General features: G+C 49.9%; 1 protein-coding gene across 1 annotated transcript in view; it reads right to left on the bottom strand.

Annotated features, from left to right (window-relative positions):
• kcnh7 (potassium channel, voltage gated eag related subfamily H, member 7) overlaps window positions 1-18,450 on the bottom strand; it is a 37,471-nt gene extending 19,021 nt beyond the window's left edge. The window contains exons 1-8 of the mRNA XM_047031049.1: window positions 18,302-18,450; window positions 12,862-13,302; window positions 12,237-12,257; window positions 9,678-9,889; window positions 5,675-6,100; window positions 3,007-3,406; window positions 2,663-2,862; window positions 1-2 (exon numbers count right to left, since the gene is read on the bottom strand). The exon at window positions 1-2 is cut by the window's left edge and continues 251 nt beyond it. Coding sequence (XP_046887005.1) covers window positions 1-2; window positions 2,663-2,862; window positions 3,007-3,406; window positions 5,675-6,100; window positions 9,678-9,889; window positions 12,237-12,257; window positions 12,862-13,302; window positions 18,302-18,398 — 1,799 coding nt within the window. The 5' untranslated portion in view covers window positions 18,399-18,450. The remainder of the gene's footprint in view (window positions 3-2,662; window positions 2,863-3,006; window positions 3,407-5,674; window positions 6,101-9,677; window positions 9,890-12,236; window positions 12,258-12,861; window positions 13,303-18,301) is intronic.
• Between the last annotated feature and the right edge of the window lie 351 nt (window positions 18,451-18,801).

Genomic DNA, 18,801 nt, shown 5'->3' with positions numbered 1-18,801 from the left:
ACCTGGGGGAGGGATGGGGGGGGGGGCGGTGGGGGAGGGGTGTCAAGGAGAGAGGGGAGTTTGGGGGTGAGGGAGGGAGAGAGGGACGGGAGGGGTGTAGATGAGGGGTAGGAGAAGTAGGTGAGGGTGAATGGGGTGGGGGAGGGGGAGGGAGGGGGTACAGGCCAGAGGGGCAGATGAGAAAGAGGTCAGCTGAGGCCTGTGAGAGTGACAGGTGTTGTTAAGGAACATCCATGTGATCTGGGTTTGAGGACACATTAGGACCTGGGGGATATCTCATACAGTTGCCATTTGTAGTTTATCCTTCTTCTCAAAACCTATCATGTGCAGCAGAAACTTACTGCATGGTCATGCATTTAGATTAAACTGGATGCTTCAGCCAAGGTCACGAGCAGACAGGATAAACAGTTATTACAAGACAGAACAGACTAGGGTGAACATGTAAACATGGTGTTAGTGTTTCAGAGGCTGAGGTGTCTGGATGTCAACAAACAACTGTTTCTGTGTTTCCATCTGGATCTAGAAACATGACTTAGTGTAAGTGGTGCTCAATAACAATGTTGGCTCTCCATGACTTACTTCAAAAAATCTCAAAGTCTTGATGTGTAACTTCAGGCGATTCAAGAGACTTACCCTGAGCTGGGGAGCCTTGCACATCACTCTGAACAAAAAGAGCAGGAGGAACTGTATGTGTAAACGTGCTACACGATTGAATGAAAACGATGGGACAGGGTTTGTTGTGTTACTCCGGTGGCCGTGATGACATCCTGCTGAATACTAACAGATTGTCTCTCTGTGACTGAGTGACAGATCTTATAATTGAGGGAAGAACCTGGTTTCCAGGGACGATGAGTGTTGAATGTTGTTAACAGCAAACAGAAGGACAGTGTCAGACACCAGGACAACGTGACAGAGAGGAGGGGGGGAGTAGGGGAGAGAGAGGGGGAGAGAGAGAGAGGTAGGGGGAGAGAGAGAGAGAGGTAGGGGGAGAAGCTTCAGAGACAGAAACGAAGGCTGAGAAAAATGCCCTTATCTTCTTTGTCAAGACAAAACCACCTCAAAACGTATGGCAGCAAACAGGGAAACTGGATTAAACCGGTTTTCTAGAACAAAGATGCTTTTCTTTGTTCTCTTTTTCTCTTTTTTTTTTTTAAAGAAAGAAAAGGGAGATATATTATGAGAAGATTTGGAAAGGAAAGAGTGAACAACATTTGGCAAGTGCAGGAGCCTTTTCAGAGGCCAGCTCTTCCACACAAGCCCAGGCCAGCCCACAGAAATATCCACCCAACCCCACCTCACAGTCACCCGCCTCGCGGAGGGAAATCATCCTGTTTGAATACTCAGATTTCATGCAAAAACGACCTTGAGGAGGTCCACATGCGAGTGGTTTGGCTCAGCTGCCAGCCCCCTGGCTCCACACCCTTCTCCCTGGCTCCACCACCTCCTCCCTGGCTCCACCACCTCCTCCCTGGCTCCACCACCTCCTCCCTGGCATGCAAACCCAGCAGCCCGCATGGAGGCTCGTACTGTCCCTACAGTCACTGTGTCTGAAGGACAGCACCCTGATTCTCTCAGTGTCCATTTAACACCAGGAGCGGTCATGGCGATGAGAGTGGACCTGTAGGAACGCTCAGAGCAGGACGCAATCTCCTGGTGCTACATGAACACGTTCTGTGCACTGGGCGCTTAAGGTCCTCTCGCAGGTTATTCCCAAGGACAGCTTTAGAGGGGAAGCATGCCTTTACAATGAAATGCAAGTCCTAGACGATAGACACACGGCCATCCAGTGATCACACACACCAGCAGTAGGATATCTCAGCAGGGAACACAGGAAACACACTGCATGTACATGTGAGGGCACACAGCTCAAGTCAAAGTGTTGGTTTAACACGAGGAGGGATCATGAAGCTGCATCTCATGAGACTGGACCTACATGAACACTCCTGTCACATGACACCAGACTCCAGTCACATGACACAAGACTCCTGGAGGTAAACTGACACTTTGACTAATGTTCTACAGGTGAGCCTAAATGGAGGTCTACGGAATGAGCATGTGATCATGTGATCTGCAAACGTGTGATCATGTGACCTGTGTAATACACACCTCCTGTTCTTACCAGAGTGGCAGGGAGTTCCATGTGATCATGGGGCAGGCATGGAAAAGACAAGTGTGTTTTAGAAGAACAAAAGGAAAAACCAAAGTTGACTAAAAGCCAGTTCTACTGATCTGAAGCTTTGTGTTCAGCACAGCATGTCTGACTTTTTTCTTCCAGTCAACCACTAAACACAGAGAACCTTAGCTTTCACACTGATACAGGCCACGCATGTTAGGTGCTCCACCTCGTTTCATGGACAACAGCTATTTTTAAGACATTGGACTTGGTTTTACAAACAGGTGACAGAAAGGGAAAACACAGAAATTGCAAAGCAAAATATTAAATACACAATATCAACATATCGGTATGTCTCATTTCATTAAACTTTAATAGATTGTGCTGTGGACGACATCATCTGACTCTCATAACTCAAGTATAACTGACTCCTCACACACACACCCATCCCCCTACACCCCCTCTCCCACACACCCACCCCCCTACACCCCCTCTCTCACACACACACCCCCCTACACCAACACACACTACCCTCACACACGTTTGTACCATGTTCATGTCGATGCCGTTGGTGTAGGACCAGGCGTGCTGGAAGTACTCCTCCAGCCGCTGGCGGAGGGGGTTGGGGATCTGGTGGAAGCGGATGAACTCCTTCACCCGCAGCATCTGCAGGTGGTAACGCGCCGTGCCTGAGTACAGGCGCTGGATGATGGCCGACACGTTCCCGAAGATGCTGGCGTACATGAGGGCTGGCGGAGGTCAGAGGTTAAAGGTCAGACAGATGACTCAGTACATGAGGGCTGGTGGAGGTCAGAGATTAAAGGTTGGACAGGTGAGTCAGTAGATGAGTGTGTGTGTGTGCAAGGTTTTTCGTGTGTGTGTGTGTAACTCACAGCCGATGAGCATAACGCAGATGGAGAAGATCTTCTCAGAGTTGGTGTTGGGGGAGACGTTCCCGAAGCCCACGCTGGTCAGGCTGCTGAAGGTGAAGTACAGAGCCGTCACGTACTTGTCCTTGATGGACGGACCCGACCCTGGGTCGCTGTAGTTGTATCGCTTCCCGATGGACACGCCCAGGTTGTCCAGCCAGCCAATCTTGTGCTCCAGGTACGGTTTCTCCACGTTCCCGATGGCGTACCAGATGCAGGCCAGCCAATGGGCGATGAGGGCAAAGATGCACATGAGCAGCATGAGGACTGCAGCACCATACTCAGAGTAACGGTCCAGCTTCCTGGCCACACGGACCAATCGGAGGAGACGTGCTGTCTTCAGCAGGCCAATTAGAGTGGTGGTCTGGGAAGGAACGTATAAATGAACAGGGTTCTTATTGGCTGATGCTTGCTTGAAAACTGGACTAGTGCTAATCCACTTCAGAAGTCTGTGAATGGTTTCTCTATTGGGTGGGTGGGTGTTCTAATCAATCCCAGCTAAGGTTGGTTAGTCACAGTGAGGAGAGTGCCACATGAGTGGTTTGTCACATTTCTGAGAAACGATTTCCTCTCAAACTCATCAATCAGGGCTGGAAAGCACCCTGAACCCACATCCAGAGAGACTGGCCTGCCTGGACACTAAACCCAGAACCATGCCTCACAACCAATAACATCCCTCACAACCAGACCCATCCCTCACAACCAGACCCATCCCTCACAACCAATAACATCCCTCACAACCAGACCCATACCTCACAACCAATAACATCCCTCACAACCAGACCCATCCCTCACAACCAGACCCATCCCTCACAACCAATAACATCCCTCACAACCAGACCCATACCTCACAACCAATAACATCCCTCACAACCAGACCCATCCCTCACAACCAGACCCATCCCTCACAACCAGAAACATCCCTTAGAACCACAACATCGTCAGGTCCGTTGTAAACAATCGTAAACAAACAAACATGCCGTCTGAAACGTGTTGAGAGAGGAGGATCACTAGAAGAAGAGGAGTATCACTAGCTCTCAGCGCCTCCGTGTCGCCTCCGTCTGTCACCAGGAACACGAGAGAGAGGGAAGTTCACCTCATGTCCCCGCTGACTATTACAGTAATATCCTGAGGGAAATCATTACCACCTCCTCCCGTAACAACAGCAATGAGATACATGTTGCTCCTGGATGTGAGTCTTGTTTATAGAGAAGCCGCTCATTACTCTGCTATCTCTAAACTGGACAAGCGTCTGTTCCTGGTGTATGAGACAGGGCTGATTCATGAGACGATGCTTACCTCCCTGACGTGCTCACAGGAAATGTTAGGAGCTCAGAGCAACAGAACGGTGATGGCTTTATTATAAACCCCCCCGCCTCCTCCTCCACTAAGGCACCACTTATTCTGCAGGCAAGCTTACCGGCTGGAAACTCACCAGTTTATTCAATCCCATTCAAAACTATTTAATCCAATTCAACTCAAGCTCAGTTCAGCTCAAGATCGGTTTGAATCCATTCAGTCCAGCCCCATCAGGTCCTGTCCATTCTTATTCCATCTAACACAGAATATGTCCTACAGGGGAATTAATAACACCTCGATCATGAAATGAGTCATGACTCCCTGCAGGGCTCGAAATTACGAAATGAACCTAAGAATGATTTGGGGGCCCCTCGGTGATGCTGTATATATATCATATATATAATGCTCTTGGGGGCACATGCATGTCAGTGTTGCAAGACAGTCATCCTCCCAATGCGCTACACGATGATGACGATCACAATATGATCACGATATGATCACAATATTATCACAACATGATCATGATATGATCACGATATGATCACAATCTCTCTGTCTCAGTCTCTGCCCACATCTCTGTTCTGCATCTTCACTCTTACCATGTCATCCCCCTTTGTCTCTCTCTCTGTTTCTCTCTCTCTCTGTTTCTCTCTTTCTGTTTCTCTCTCTCAGTTTCTCTGTCTCCGTCTCTCTCTCTTTCTCTCTCAGACAGACACAAATTATTCAAATATGGAGAGCTTTATTTCAGTCCTTCTGCAAAGTGCTTAATTGAAAAAAAAAGAAAGAAAAAATAGTCTGACAAGCAAAGTCAGATGGGGACAAAGTGTGTGTAGATATTCACTTACCCCATCGGCTAAAAAGCTTTTAAATTCTGGGTAATGTAAGTAAGTATTAATTAAATGACCTGAGATGTTTTTATGTGTTTGTCTCGGTTGTATGGACTTGTTTTGTGAAGTTATATGCTTGTTTGCTTAAACCAAATTTCCCTCAGGAAATTCATTAAGATGAACTGTTTGTAAGCGAACCCAGAGACGCGTCTGTTCAGGGAAGGTGAGATGATGTTTTGTAGAGGAGGAGTTCCTCCAGAGACCAGGGATGCCCTCATGCAGGCTTGTAGGGCTGCATCCTAACAAGAAGAATGCTGTCCGAAGTACCAAAGGAGTCTCGAGTTCAGGGGTCTCCTACCCTGTTCCTGGAGAGCTACCTGCCTGGAGGTTTCGCTCCAACACTAATCTTACACCCCTGGCTTTAATCAGCTAGCAGCTCATTCACACTTGTTCCTGGGGCCAGTTAACCTGGACAGGGTCATGACAACGTCCGAGTTGTGACTCACCTCGTCCGATCCCGAGCCGAAGATCAGCAGGTCGAAGGGGATGGCGGCCACCATGTCGATGAGGAACCAACCCTTGAAGTAGTGGATGGCGATCTTGGCAGGGTGGCTGACCACTTCCTCATTGATGTTGACGTAGGTGGTCCTGAAGTTTATGAGAATGTCCACGATGAACATGATGTCCACCATGAGGTCCACCACGTTGAGCGGGGAGCAGGAGTAGCCGCACTCGCGCCGTTTATGCTCCTCGCGGTCGTTGAGGAGGAAGGCGGCGGAGTAGGGCGTCAGGATGGCGGTGTAGATGACCAGCAGCAGGATGAGCCAGTCCCACACAGCCTTGAAGGGGCTGTAGTGGAGGATGGTGAAGCGGTCCATGCGTGGGGTCTGGAGCTTGTACTCTGGTAGGACATCAGCTCCCAGAGACAACACCTGCGGGAGGGAGAGGAGCAGGGAGAGGAGGAGGAGCAGGGAGAGGAGGAGGGAGAGGAGGAGGAGCAGGGAGAGGAGGAGGAGCAGGGAGAGGAGCAGGGAGAGGAGCAGGGAGAGGAGCAGGGAGAGGAGCAGGGAGAGGAGGAGGAGGAGGAGGAGGAGGAGGAGGAAGAGGAGGAGGAAGAGGAGGAGCAGGGAGAGGAGGAGGGAGAGGAGGAGGGAGAGGAGGAGGAGGGAGAGGAGGAGGAGCAGGGAGAGGAGGAGAAGGGAGAAGAGGAGGAACAGGAGGAACAGGAGGAGGAACAAGAGGAGGAACAGGATGAGGAAGAGGAGGAGGAGGAGGAGGAAGAGGAGGAAGAAGAGAGTTCATGAGAACACATAGAAGCTTTCCTTATTTGTTCAAGCTCAGCAGTTAGAGAACGTGACCCTGTATTGCACTTTGGATAGAAACATCTGCTGAATGGACACATTATTATGAATCAAACAGTCCAGTGTAGAGAGGCTGGTCCAGGCATCTCTATTTAGAGCTCAACAACAATCCTCAACGTCCTCCATGGGGAAGCTTTCGCCATTTCATTACGGAAAGTTTAAGGTTTTAAAACAACTATGCAAATGAGATGCTTTCCATGATAACTGAAATATCTGAAAGTCCTCAGTGTACAGACACCTCAGGAGAGTGGCATCAAGTTAAGGTCAGGATCGTCGCCAGGCTCAGTTTAGTTAATAACTCCTCTGGGGGTGGACAGAGTCCAGGAGAGAGCTGGTGTATCACCCCCCGCTGTGCACCGCTCCCCACATGTTACACACTGCACACTACACACTACACACTGCACACTACAAGATACTAGAAGCTACTTAATACACACTACACACAAGATACTACATAATAGATACTACATATTATATAGTACAAATACTACAGTATGTACTAGATACTACATTCTATAGACTACATACTACCTATGGGTACATAGTTCCTCATGGAAGTCATAGGTGTTAAGATGTGTTTGCATACAACTATACTGCCTGTGTTTTAAGTCCATATTTTTCCCAGTTTAAATTGTCCTTTTAGGGAATGAACAAAAAATGAAATCTCTTTTGAAGAACAGGCCTGTGCATTAATAACCTGGCTTCCAGTTTAGTGAAGATCCCTGGGAAACTTTTAACATTAATATGACTGCAGGAGCGTCTCCATCTCCACCACACAGAGGTCATTATCGCTGTGGGAGATGGATGTATATCCATTCATCTGGTCGGACTCCTCAACTGCAGGGAATTTCTGGCTGGTGCTCTTATGACTGGAGAGAGAGGGAGATAGAGGTGGGAGAGGGGGTGGGAGAGAGAGAGGAGGGAATGAGAGCGAGAGAGGGGGGAGAGAGCGTTAGAGAGAGGGGGAGATAGAGGGAGAGGGGTAGAGAAGACGAGAAAGAAAGAAGGGGGAGAGGGAGGGGGAGAGAGAGAAAGGGAGAGATAGAGTGGAAGAGAGAGACAGGTAGAGTGCCTTGCTCGCCCCAAGGGCAGACAGGCAATTACTGCTGCGCTCAGAGTTAAAGAGGAGGCAAAGATGAAACCTCCAGCTCCTCTTTCGTCTCCACGCCAACACCAGACCCACCCAGGGATCACCACGGTAACCTGACGTGTTTGAGGAGGTGTGTGTGGGAGGGGGGGAGATGGGAGGTTAAGTGTTGATAATAGATTTAGTTAGACCCCCCCTGCTCCCCTGTGTGTTGGGAAATGGGAGGGGGCACACACTGCGCCCTTCCAATATATCCTGGCCTTTAAAGTAAACCAAGAAAAAGCAGGAAGAGAGGGAGAAATAAAATGAGTTTTGCATTATTTATGTGTCTAAACATCATGTGGCCTTTATTAAAGGTCCCAGCAATTAGTAAGGCAATCATGAAGTCCCTTCAAAAAGACAGATGCTCCGTCCTTGCATCTCAATCTGGTCCAGTACATGAGTGATGCTAATACGTTTGTCCCTGTCTCCATGTTCTGGACAGTCAGACTGATCCTAATTTAAACGATAGCTTCCTGTTCCAGCTAGCACACAGCTAGCTCTGGTCTAACACAGTCCTACAGCACACAGCTAGCTCTACAACACCCCCCCCCTCCTCATCGCTCGTCAGTATGGGTAAATTATCGCTGAGCCTGCTGGGAAGGCAGGAGGGAATTGGTTGGCACAACGACAGCGCGGCTGGGCGAGTCTCTCCCCTAGTCTGTGTCTAAATAAATGATCCGTCTTTATTATTTAAGTCGGCCGGTGAAGCTAGCTATCTCTACGGCTTCAAGAAAACAAACACTTCTCAAGGACAACGCAAGGCTGACTTAGTTTAAGTGGAATTGAGTGTTTATATTCTCATAAGGAAGTGAATTAAGTTCTAAGTAAAGCCTCACAGTGACACCCATTCATACAGTATAAGAGCTATGTAACTAAGCCTGACTAGAACAATAAGCTGCTGTTCTACATTCAGAGAGTTGTCTGCTCAGTGACTGAAGTGGCTGTTTGAATAAAACATCTTTGGTCTCCAATGCAGAGTGGCGACAGCAGGGTCTGTGGAGGTCAGCTATGTGTGAATGTGAGTGTTTTCATCTGCTCAGGTCCTCAACTACAAAGGAACCAGTTGGTCTCTAGACATCTGCTGGTCCTGGGTGAACGTGAGAGGGTTGAGGCTATTGACACACACACACACACACACACTCAAACAACCCCCCGGAGCAGGGCGATCTGAGGGAGGGGGCAGGATGGAGGAAGGGGAGAGGCAGCGGTGACCTCCAGAGAGGCAGCTGTGACCTCCAGAGAGGCAGCTGTGACCTCCAGAGAGGCAGCTGTGACCTTCAGGGTAACCTGAGAGAGGAGGGTGTGGGGTGAGTGAGAGGAGGAGGGGGGAGGGTGTGGGGTGAGTGAGAGGAGGAGGGGGTAGGGTGTGGGGTGAGTGAGAGGAGGAGGGGGGAGGGTGTGGGGTGAGTGAGAGGCGGAGGGGGGAGGGTGTGGGGTGAGTGAGAGGAGGAGGGGGGAGGGTGTGTGGGAAGAGAGGGAGGAGGAGGGGAGGGTGTGGGGTGAGTGAGAGGAGGAGGGGGTAGGGTGTGGGGTGAGTGAGAGGAGGAGGGGGGAGGGTGTGGGGTGAGTGAGAGGCGGAGGGGGGAGGGTGTGGGGTGAGTGAGAGGAGGAGGGGGGAGGGTGTGTGGGAAGAGAGGGAGGAGGAGGGGAGGGTGTGGGGTGAGTGAGAGGAGGAGGGGGGAGGGTGTGGGGTGAGTGAGAGGAGGAGGGGGGAGGGTGTGTCGGAAGAGAGGGAGGATGAGGGGAGGTGTGTGTGTGGAAAGTGAGGGAGAGGAGGAGGAGGGGAGTGTCTGTGTGGAAAGTGAGGGAGAGGAGGAGGAGGGTAGTGTCTGTGTGGAAAGTGAGGGAGGGGAGTGTGTCTGTGGGAAGTGAGGGAGAGGAGGAGGAGGGGAGTGTCTGTGTGGAAAGTGAGGGAGAGGAGGAGGAGGGTAGTGTCTGTGTGGAAAGTGAGGGAGGGGAGTGTGTCTGTGGGAAGTGAGGGAGAGGGAGGGGAAGGTGTGAGAGAGGTGAAGTTCTCACCTGTGTGACCTTGTCGGTGACGTTGTGCGTGCGGTCTTTGACCTTGGGGGCGATGATGGTTTGGTCAGACGTGGGGGACGAGGGGCACTTCCTGTCGTTGTTCTCTGAGAAGTTGAGGGTGATGAGGGGGATCTTGTTGATGGTGCTGTACTTGTTGAGGTTGGAGTCAGAGGTGGAGCCCAGCAGGCTGGATCTGATCTGGGTGAAGGGGCCTGAGGAGGTCACACACACACACACACACACACACACACACACACACACACACACACATACAACTACAGAACTGCTCGATGTCTGTTAATCTTTTAATCAATCCATCCATTAATTGATTGATTACTGCTGACGGATTCAGACCCTATTGGATCATTTTGTTTTTTTCTTTCTTCAAAAAGTTATTTTGATGAATCTGCTGCAATGTCCGTAACAGGGTCTGTTGTAGGCTGTGCTGTGCTGTCCTGTCCTGTCCTCTGTTGTCCTGTGCTGTGCTGTGCTGTCCTGTGCTGTGCTGTCCTGTCCTGTGCTGTCCTGTCCTGTGCTGTCCTGTCCTGTGCTGTCATGTCCTGTGCTGTGCTGTCCTGTCCTGTGCTGTCCTGTGCTGTGCTGTCCTGTGTTGTCATGTCCTGTACTGTCCTGTGCTGTCCTGTGGTGTCCTGTGCTGTGTGCAGCTGGAAGGTTCTGGCACTGGTCCAGTCTGCCCAGAGGACCTCTCTGGCTGCAGCAGAGACCAGCAGCAGAACCCCAGACCAGCAGAACCCCAGACCAGCAGAACCCCAGACCAGCTGGGAGCTGCCCCGCCTGCCGTGGGGGGTGTGGTGAAGTGTGTGCGTGGAAGCATGTGTGAGACAGTGTGTGTGTGTTTGACTGTGATTGTGTAGTAAAGTGTGTGTGTATGTGTGAGCGTGTTTGTAAGTGTGTTTTGTGTTGTGAGGTGTGAGGAGATGAGATGATGTTCTAGGAGCAAATCAATTGCTGAAACAAGAGAAGTAACCAAGTACGAGACCAAACAGTACGAGACCAAACAGTACGAGACCAAACAGTAGTGCACCACCGATGCTGAGAAACACCAAACAAACACAATGTTCCTCTGAACTTCTTATCATAAGCAATATTAGTAAATGGTTAGGTTATTTTACCTATAAAACATTCTGAATATATCAGTTATTTCACCAGGCGGTCCATGCATTTGAATATCACAATTCAAAGACTCACATCAGCAGAACTAAGAGTTAATGATTTCTGATGAAGGAAAGTCTTTTTTTCATTTGTGCTGAATGTGCTGCTCACAAACAGTGACTCAGGCCTGACACGGTATGACACGGTAACAAACGACACCATCTCACACACTGTCACACACGACGCAATGGGAGGGAAAACTGCGAGACAGAGAGGTGGTGGATTCAGTCCCGATGGGAACCTAATACCTCGTAAATCTCTTTTCACCAACTAGCCTCACGTAACTTCTAAAAAACAACCTTTATTTAACCAGTAAGGAATCGCTGAGATTTGAAATCTCTTTTGCGAGAGCATCCTGTCATTATGCTTTTACCACAACAACCTACGCAGGCAGTCTAGTCACCATGACGAACACAGAAGTGAGAGAGCCAATCAGAACAGGACAGGACAGAGAGCGATGGCATGCACAACGTGATGACATGCTACGGCGCTACACAACAGTTTGTGCTCAGACAAAAAACAATAGGAAAAGCTCAAGCCATACCCCCAGCCATCCAGGAACGAGAAACTAGCGAATCAGGAGAGAGAGAGAGAAGGTAAACAGGAAGTGGAGAGAGGAAGTGGAATTATGCGGGAAGGTCAAATGTCAAGTCAAGATCGACAAATGCACCGTAGACCTACAACAATTCCCTTGGCGTGTACTTTAGCACACACACACAGTTGAAACTGTCGCTGTGGGAAGGTTGTGTGAGGAAGGTTGCAGCGGGCATTCAACACTGTCTCATCTCAGAGAGCCAATATGAGTAGCATCAAATGTTTTCTCTTGAGGGTGAAAAAAGCTATTTCACTCTGTTGCGTTGTGTTAGTGTCTTCCAGGGGGCGTGATGTAACGTCACATGGAATGAGGTGACGTTTACATTCGGATGATGACTTAAACATTACACTGGGAGGGGGGGGGGGTCATGCTCCAACATACAGTCTCCTGTGAGGAGTGTGAGGAGAGAAGGGCTGGTTATTCAGCCTGGAGAACCCTGAACGCTTCACAGCAACATCCCGCGCCCCCTTCCCCTCTGGCGCCCCCCTTCCCCTCCCCTACAGCGCAACCCCCCTCCCGCTCCCCCCTCCCGCTCCTCCCCCCTCCCGCTCGGAGAGAGGTGAAGTCGTGACTGTCGTTCCTCTGAGAGGTGAGCATGGAAGTTGCACTGAAGGGAAGGTGAGGCTGTTCGAGAGACTGGAAAAGGCCTGTGTCATGCAGGAGGCAGGAGATGGCTCATGCGGACGTGCGGGCGTGTGGGCGTGCGTGAACATGCAGCAGGCTGGATGGTGTTCACTACAGCTGGGACAAGCCACATCCAACACTCAATAGAACTTTTGATTTGACCATACCTTTGATATTGCGACCATTGTCTGTCAGATGGGTTACGCGGTGTGGAGGGAGAGAGAAAGAGAAGGGGAGAGGAGGAGGGGGGTGGGGAAGAGGAAGGGGGAAGGGGATGGGAGAGAGAGAGAGGGGCAAGGGAGAGGAGGGGGATGGGAGAGGAAGGGGGAAGGGGATGGGAGAGAGAGAGAGGGGCAAGGGAGAGGAGGGGGATGGGAGAGGGAGGGGGAGGGGAGAGGGAGGGGGAGAGTGGAGATCAGGAACACTGCACTAGTCAGGAGATATCTAGGTGGAGGGACAGACTGGCTGGTTGCATCTGTAGATAAACTGGGGCTTTACACACACACACACACACACACACACACACACAGGTCACTCGGTGACTTGACGGTGCAAAGTGCTTCCCTTTGTGGCTGACTCAGAGAGGCTCCCTGTGGTGAGAGGGGCGGGGCTAAGGCTGGACGACACGCCCCCTGGCCCATTTCTACCAATTCAAGGTGACTCTTTGGCTTTCCTAAAACTATCCACACCCTGCTTGTCCCAGGGTGAGCTGTGAGTGGTGTGTCAGGGATAGAGAGAGTGTGTGGGAGGGTTATGTGGTCTGTGTGTGTTACGTGGTGGAGAGCTGGCTACCTTCACTGGCGTGGCGGCCCCTGAAGAGCATCCTGGAGTGAGAACCCAGGGCCTCCATGTCCAGGGTGGAGGACGCCCTCTGCACCCCCCCCAGGCTCTCCCTGGAGGCTGAGGGGGTGAGGCCGGGGGAGGCCGGTGGCTGGGGGGGCGCAGGAGCAGGGTACAGCCTGTCCCAAGGTGCCTTGGGGGAGGAGTGGTCCAGGGGGCCAGAGAGGGGGGTGGAGCAGTGGCTGGGGGCGATGAGGGCGCGGGTGTCGTTGGCGTAGGAAGGGCTGCCACTCTCGCGGGTGGGCAGCTGGTAGTCACGGGTGAGCACGGACTCGTCGCTGCGGCGGGGGGAGTCGATGGTGACGGCATCCGGGTCCTCTTGGGGGAGAGACTGCTTGCTGACGCCCAGGAGGTGCAGGGAGGGGAAGCGGAACCGGAAGAAACGGCCCTTCCCTGAGAGAGAGAGGGGGGGGGAGAGGGGGACGGGGGGACGGAGGGACGGAGGGAGGGAAATAAATGAACAAAGAGAGTTGATCTGGTTGCAATCACTGTTTGTCAGTGTTGTCCTGTTTATTAAAGAGTGCTTTGGAATGTTTTCAGAAATAGCACTGAGGTGCTATGAACAGAAACACTAAGGTAGCCTGAAAAGAAACACTGAGGTAGTCTGAACAGAAACACTGAGGTAGTCTGAAGAGAAACACTGAGGTAGTCTGAAGAGAAACACTGAGGTAGTCTGAACAGAAACATTGAGGTAGTCTGAAGAGAAACACTGAGGTAGTCTGAACAGAAACACTGCGAGCATATTTCTGGACAGGCAGGTTATTCTGACAATCCTTTTCTTGGCTCATGAATATATCTTCATGAGCTGAGACAGGTGATTCACAAAGGCATCACCAGGATCCTCGCTGCGTTTCTCTGGGAACGTTCTGACTGGCGGATCCTGTGCTAACCTTGTTTCATCACCTCATACTGTGTTTGTTATAAAAACAGCTTTCAGTTCCCCCTCAGCTTTCTCCTGGGTGTCGGGCGTTTAGCGTGTACGCTGTTGAAACACACGCCAGGCCAGAGTTATTTTAATACACGACCGAGATGGAAATATATGTCCCTCGTTCCAACGGCAAGTCATCAGTCCTCATCTAATGTCAATTATTGAGTGGACATTCAGTGGCAGAAACGTACTGTCCCAGGATGACAGACTAGGAGAGGCCAGTTTGATGAGGATGTCTAGCTCACAGAGTCACTGTAGCTGTGGAGGGATCCACAGGAGGGGGTGTACACACACACACACACACACACACAGATCACATACACTCACACAGATCACATACACACACAGATCACATACACACACAGATCACATACACTCACACAGATCACATACACACACAGATCACATACACACACAGATCACATACACTCACACACGCACACACACGCACACACAGATCACATACACACACAGATCACATACACTCACACACACGCACACACACGCACACACAGATCACATACACACACAAACAGAAGGACACATTTATCCAGTGAGTGAATGAGTGAAATGATGAGGTAGAGAGAGAGGATGAGGAGGCGGAGAGAGAAAAGCCACCGCGGTTAGAGAAGCTGTGAGGTTTAGCTGTTGAAGACACAACAAAAGGGGTTGAACAGGCGCTTCAAACATCTCTGCAGGAGCACTGCTACATTATTTCTGTCACAGCACATTTTCCTGCACTGACATTGACGAGAGACAAACCTAATTTTAGACAGCGTTACGTGCTGCGTCTAGGGTCAGCGGATCTGAGAGGAGCGCCGCTCACACAGCAGACAGATGAGGCCAGACACCAGCCAGGGACAAACACTGACAATCTGTGTGCATACTTTACACTTTAATCATTTAGCAGACGAAGCGTTTCTCCGAAGGCGACATACAAATTGTGCATACTAGAAGGAGAAGATGAATACAAGGGTGGTTCTTGGGGTAATATTTCATTCTAGTTTTTCAAGTCAACGACTGGTCTGGACAAATCATACCGGTCAAAGATGCTGACATGATGACGTGAAGTGTGTTTTCCTCAACAGTCCTACACGTCTACAGAGCTGAATGTCTCTGTAGCTCAGCACTACAGAGCTGAATGTCTCTATAGCTCAGCACTACAGAGCTGAATGTCTCTATAGCTCAGCACTACAGAGCGGAGATCAGAATGATAAACATACTGGCCTGTCTGGGTTGGATGTGTGGAGATGCTGTAAATCAGTATCATGACATCATTAAATCATTATCGCCTGTATGAATGTACCAACAAGCAGAACCAATCACATCTGGGAGAGGAGTTAGTGGGCATGGCTTGTCCTCCAGAGCCGACACCACCCAGACTGAGAGAAACATGAATGCAGCTCTGAGCCATTCATCCCTCCTGTAAGCTGTGTGTCTAATTAAGCCCCTCTGAAAGAGCTATCCCAGCAGCTACAGAGCTGCTAATTGGTTCGCCATCCTACCATGCTTTTTGGAAATGTGTCAAGCGCTGGAGCAGAGAGCAATCGCAGGAACTATTTTTAAAAGGTGACTATGGGTTTTGGTTTCTTACAAGGCTTGTTAAAGTGTGTATGGGTGAGGGTGGGAATGTATGTCTGTTTGTGTTTGTCTGTGTGTCTGTGTGTGTGTGTGCGCACAGGCAGTTGTCTCTGGTGGCACTTTCTCCACAAACACTCGCCAGCTGATTATACAGCCAGCCAATGCACACCGGGTCCCTGTTGCTATGATACCAGATAGTAATATGGAATACTAATTACAGTAACCATCAAATCCCCTCGGTCTGGGCAGTAATGGGTGGAATGAGAGGCAGCTACTGATTGGCTGACGATGGAAGGAGAAACTGCCGATGCAGAAAGAAAGAAAAATAATAAAGTAAAAAGCAGGGGGACAAATAATTTCTTATCGTTGTGTTTCTGTTGACGTTGAAGGTCTCTCTACCACTCTGTCTCTCTCTCTCTCTTTACTTTTCTCTAACCTTCTCTACCCCTTTCTATCTCTCTCTACCTCTCCTCTCCCCTCATTAGCAGTTCAGAAATAAGAACTAAGAGTTCTAGAATGCTCAGAACAGATAGAACGGAACGGAATAAACCGGAACAGCCTCTGGAACTTTCATAGAGGTTTCAATGAACATTCCAGCTTTAGTCAGGTGGAAGAGGCAATCTTCCGACTGGGAACAATAAAGCTGAGTTGCATTTTGAATAACGCTGTAGTGGAACTGAAAAGTCTAAGCAATGTCCATGGGGAAAGCCGTCCCACTGAACACGTGTCAACAGCTGTGAAGAGGTGAGCTGTCCCTTGTCTCAGGACCTATACTGACTAACAGGTAAGGAAACACACAACACACCTAGGTCATGACCTCCCTGGGTGTCTGTGGCTTCCAGGGCCCAGGTCAAGAGAGGCTGCATCCTGGGACAGACACAAGGAGCAGGGCAGGGTGCAATCTGGGAACAATACTTTTATGTAAGGGAGGTAAGGTGATATCACTGAGTACAGATTCCCTCAAGGAGAGAGAAAGACAAAGGGAGAGAAAGGTGGAAAGAGAGGTGGAGAGAGAGAGAGACTGACAGGTGGAGAGAGAGAGAGAGGTAGAGAGAGAGCAAGAGGTGGAGAGAGAGCTCCACTGGAAGGCATCACAGCTGTGTGTTAGGAGCTGAAGAATACAGCCCTTGCTGCTCATCAGCCTCCTGCATGAGATACCTCAGATCTGACCAGCTCTGGAAGTCATCTACACGCTGCAAGGTTCAGAACTCAGATCTGACCAGCTCTGGAAGTCATCTACACGCTGCAAGGTTCAGAACTCAGATCTGACCAGCTCTGGAAGTCATCTACACGCTGCAAGGTTCAGAACTCAGATCTGACCAGCTCTGGAAGTCATCTACACGCTGCAAGGTTCAGAACTCAGATCTGAACAGCTCTGGAAGTCATCTACACGCTGCAAGGTTCAGAACTCAGATCTGACCAGCTCTGGAAGTCATCTACACGCTGCAAGGTTCAGAACTCAGATCTGACCAGCTCTGGAAGACATCTACACGCTGCAAGGTTCAGAACTCAGATCTGAACAGCTCTGGAAGTCATCTACACGCTGCAAGGTTCAGAACTCAGATCTGACCAGCTCTGGAAGTCATCTACACGCTGCAAGGTTCAGAACTCAGATCTGAACAGCTCTGGAAGTCATCTACACGCTGCAAGGTTCAGAACTCAGATCTGACCAGCTCTGGAAGTCATCTACACGCTGCAAGGTTCAGAACTCAGATCTGAACAGCTCTGGAAGTCATCTACATGCTGTAAGGTTCAGGCACGACCGCTACGCTGCTGAGCACAGGCGGACAGGCCTAAACTGCTTAGGAATGAGATTAGAAAAAAATCAATCAATCAATAAAGTAAAAATCTTGGAATGCTAAACGTGTCTTTGGAGCTGTGTCTTTCGAGGCTGAAACACACACACACACACACACACACACACACAGTGCAGGGTGGAGAGCGAGGGCAGTGCATTAGAGCAAGACTCAGCCTTGTAAATAAGTATTTCTGACAGTTGCATTCACAAAGGCTTCTGCTAAGATATTCAGATAAGCCTGGCTAGTCTTTTATTCATGCTCCGCCGTTTCACTATAGTGCTGCCCTGTAGTGGCCCACGCTCCTCTGAGACTGGAGGAGGAGGGAGACCCGTCGGTCTACACACACACACACCCACACACACAGACAAAGAGAGAGAAACACACACCTTACTGACACAGAGGGAGACACAAACACACAAAGAGAGACACACACAGAGCGATACACACACACACACACACACATCTGTGAGGTTCTCCCGTCCAATTACGCCGATCTAGAGAATGACCTCTGGTGTTTTGGAGGAGCCGTGTTAACTGTCCACCTCAGCAGCAGAGAGCTCCACTGGGAGGTACTACAGGCCTCCAGAGCAGGGGGAGTGCAGGGGGGCTGGCCTGGGTCTGGACCTCACCACAGGGCTGGCCTGGGTCTGGACCTCACCACAGGGCTGGCCTGGGTCATCAGGGGGAGAGGCCCATGATGGGCCTTGAAAATGTGTTTCTGCTCAAATTCTTTCAGCTTGAAATTTTGGGGGTAAACTTTTTCGGGTCAAATGTATTTAACAATTCAAAAATCGGTTCAGATTCTTTGGGGCTCCAATTTTGTCAGAATATTTCTTTCTTGCCAAAAATGTTTTGCCTCTAATTTATTGCCCTCTAATTTATTGCCCTCTGAAAACATATTTGCCTAAGGCTCAATTCCTCTATTTCAAAGACTACCAGCCACCACTGACTATATATATATATAGGCCTATAGTGTATATATATATATATATATATATATATATATAGAAGATGAGATCTTTATCCTAGGAATGTAAGGGTGAAATGAGAGCTCAAGGGAGTGGGGCTGGGCTGCTGTACTTACGGTCCTCAGGTTGGGCAGGAGACGTGTGGTTGAGTCTCTCCAGAGAGTCCCTGCTGCCCTCCTCCAGGACGTAGTCAAAGTTGAGGATGAACATCATGACCACGCCCTCCTCGTTCTTCACCGGGATGATGTGTGTGATGCACAGGAAGTCCGAGCCTTAGGGGAGGAAGTGACACGTGGGTTTGGGTTCTCAACACAACTTCACAGACTTTGACATTCAAGTGATGTTTGGTTTGAACACAGAGTGTGTGTGAGGGGGAAACTGGAGAGGAACACAGTAAAGGTTAAAGGGTTTGATTTTTATAAAGATCCTTTGATGTTCTTCTACTTTCTCCTGATGACTCTCACATGCAAAAACAAGTTTCATGTTTACATTTACATTTAGTCATTTAGCAGACGCTCTTACCCAGAGCGACTTACAGTAAGTACAGGGACATTCTCCGTAAGTAAGGTGAGGTGCCTTGCCCAAGGACACAACGTCATGTGCACCGGCCAGGAAT

Source organism: Hypomesus transpacificus, chromosome 12 (genome assembly GCF_021917145.1).
Source record: "Hypomesus transpacificus isolate Combined female chromosome 12, fHypTra1, whole genome shotgun sequence".
Taxonomy (NCBI): Eukaryota; Metazoa; Chordata; class Actinopteri; order Osmeriformes; family Osmeridae; genus Hypomesus; species Hypomesus transpacificus.
This window is presented reverse-complemented; position numbering and strand designations above follow the sequence as displayed.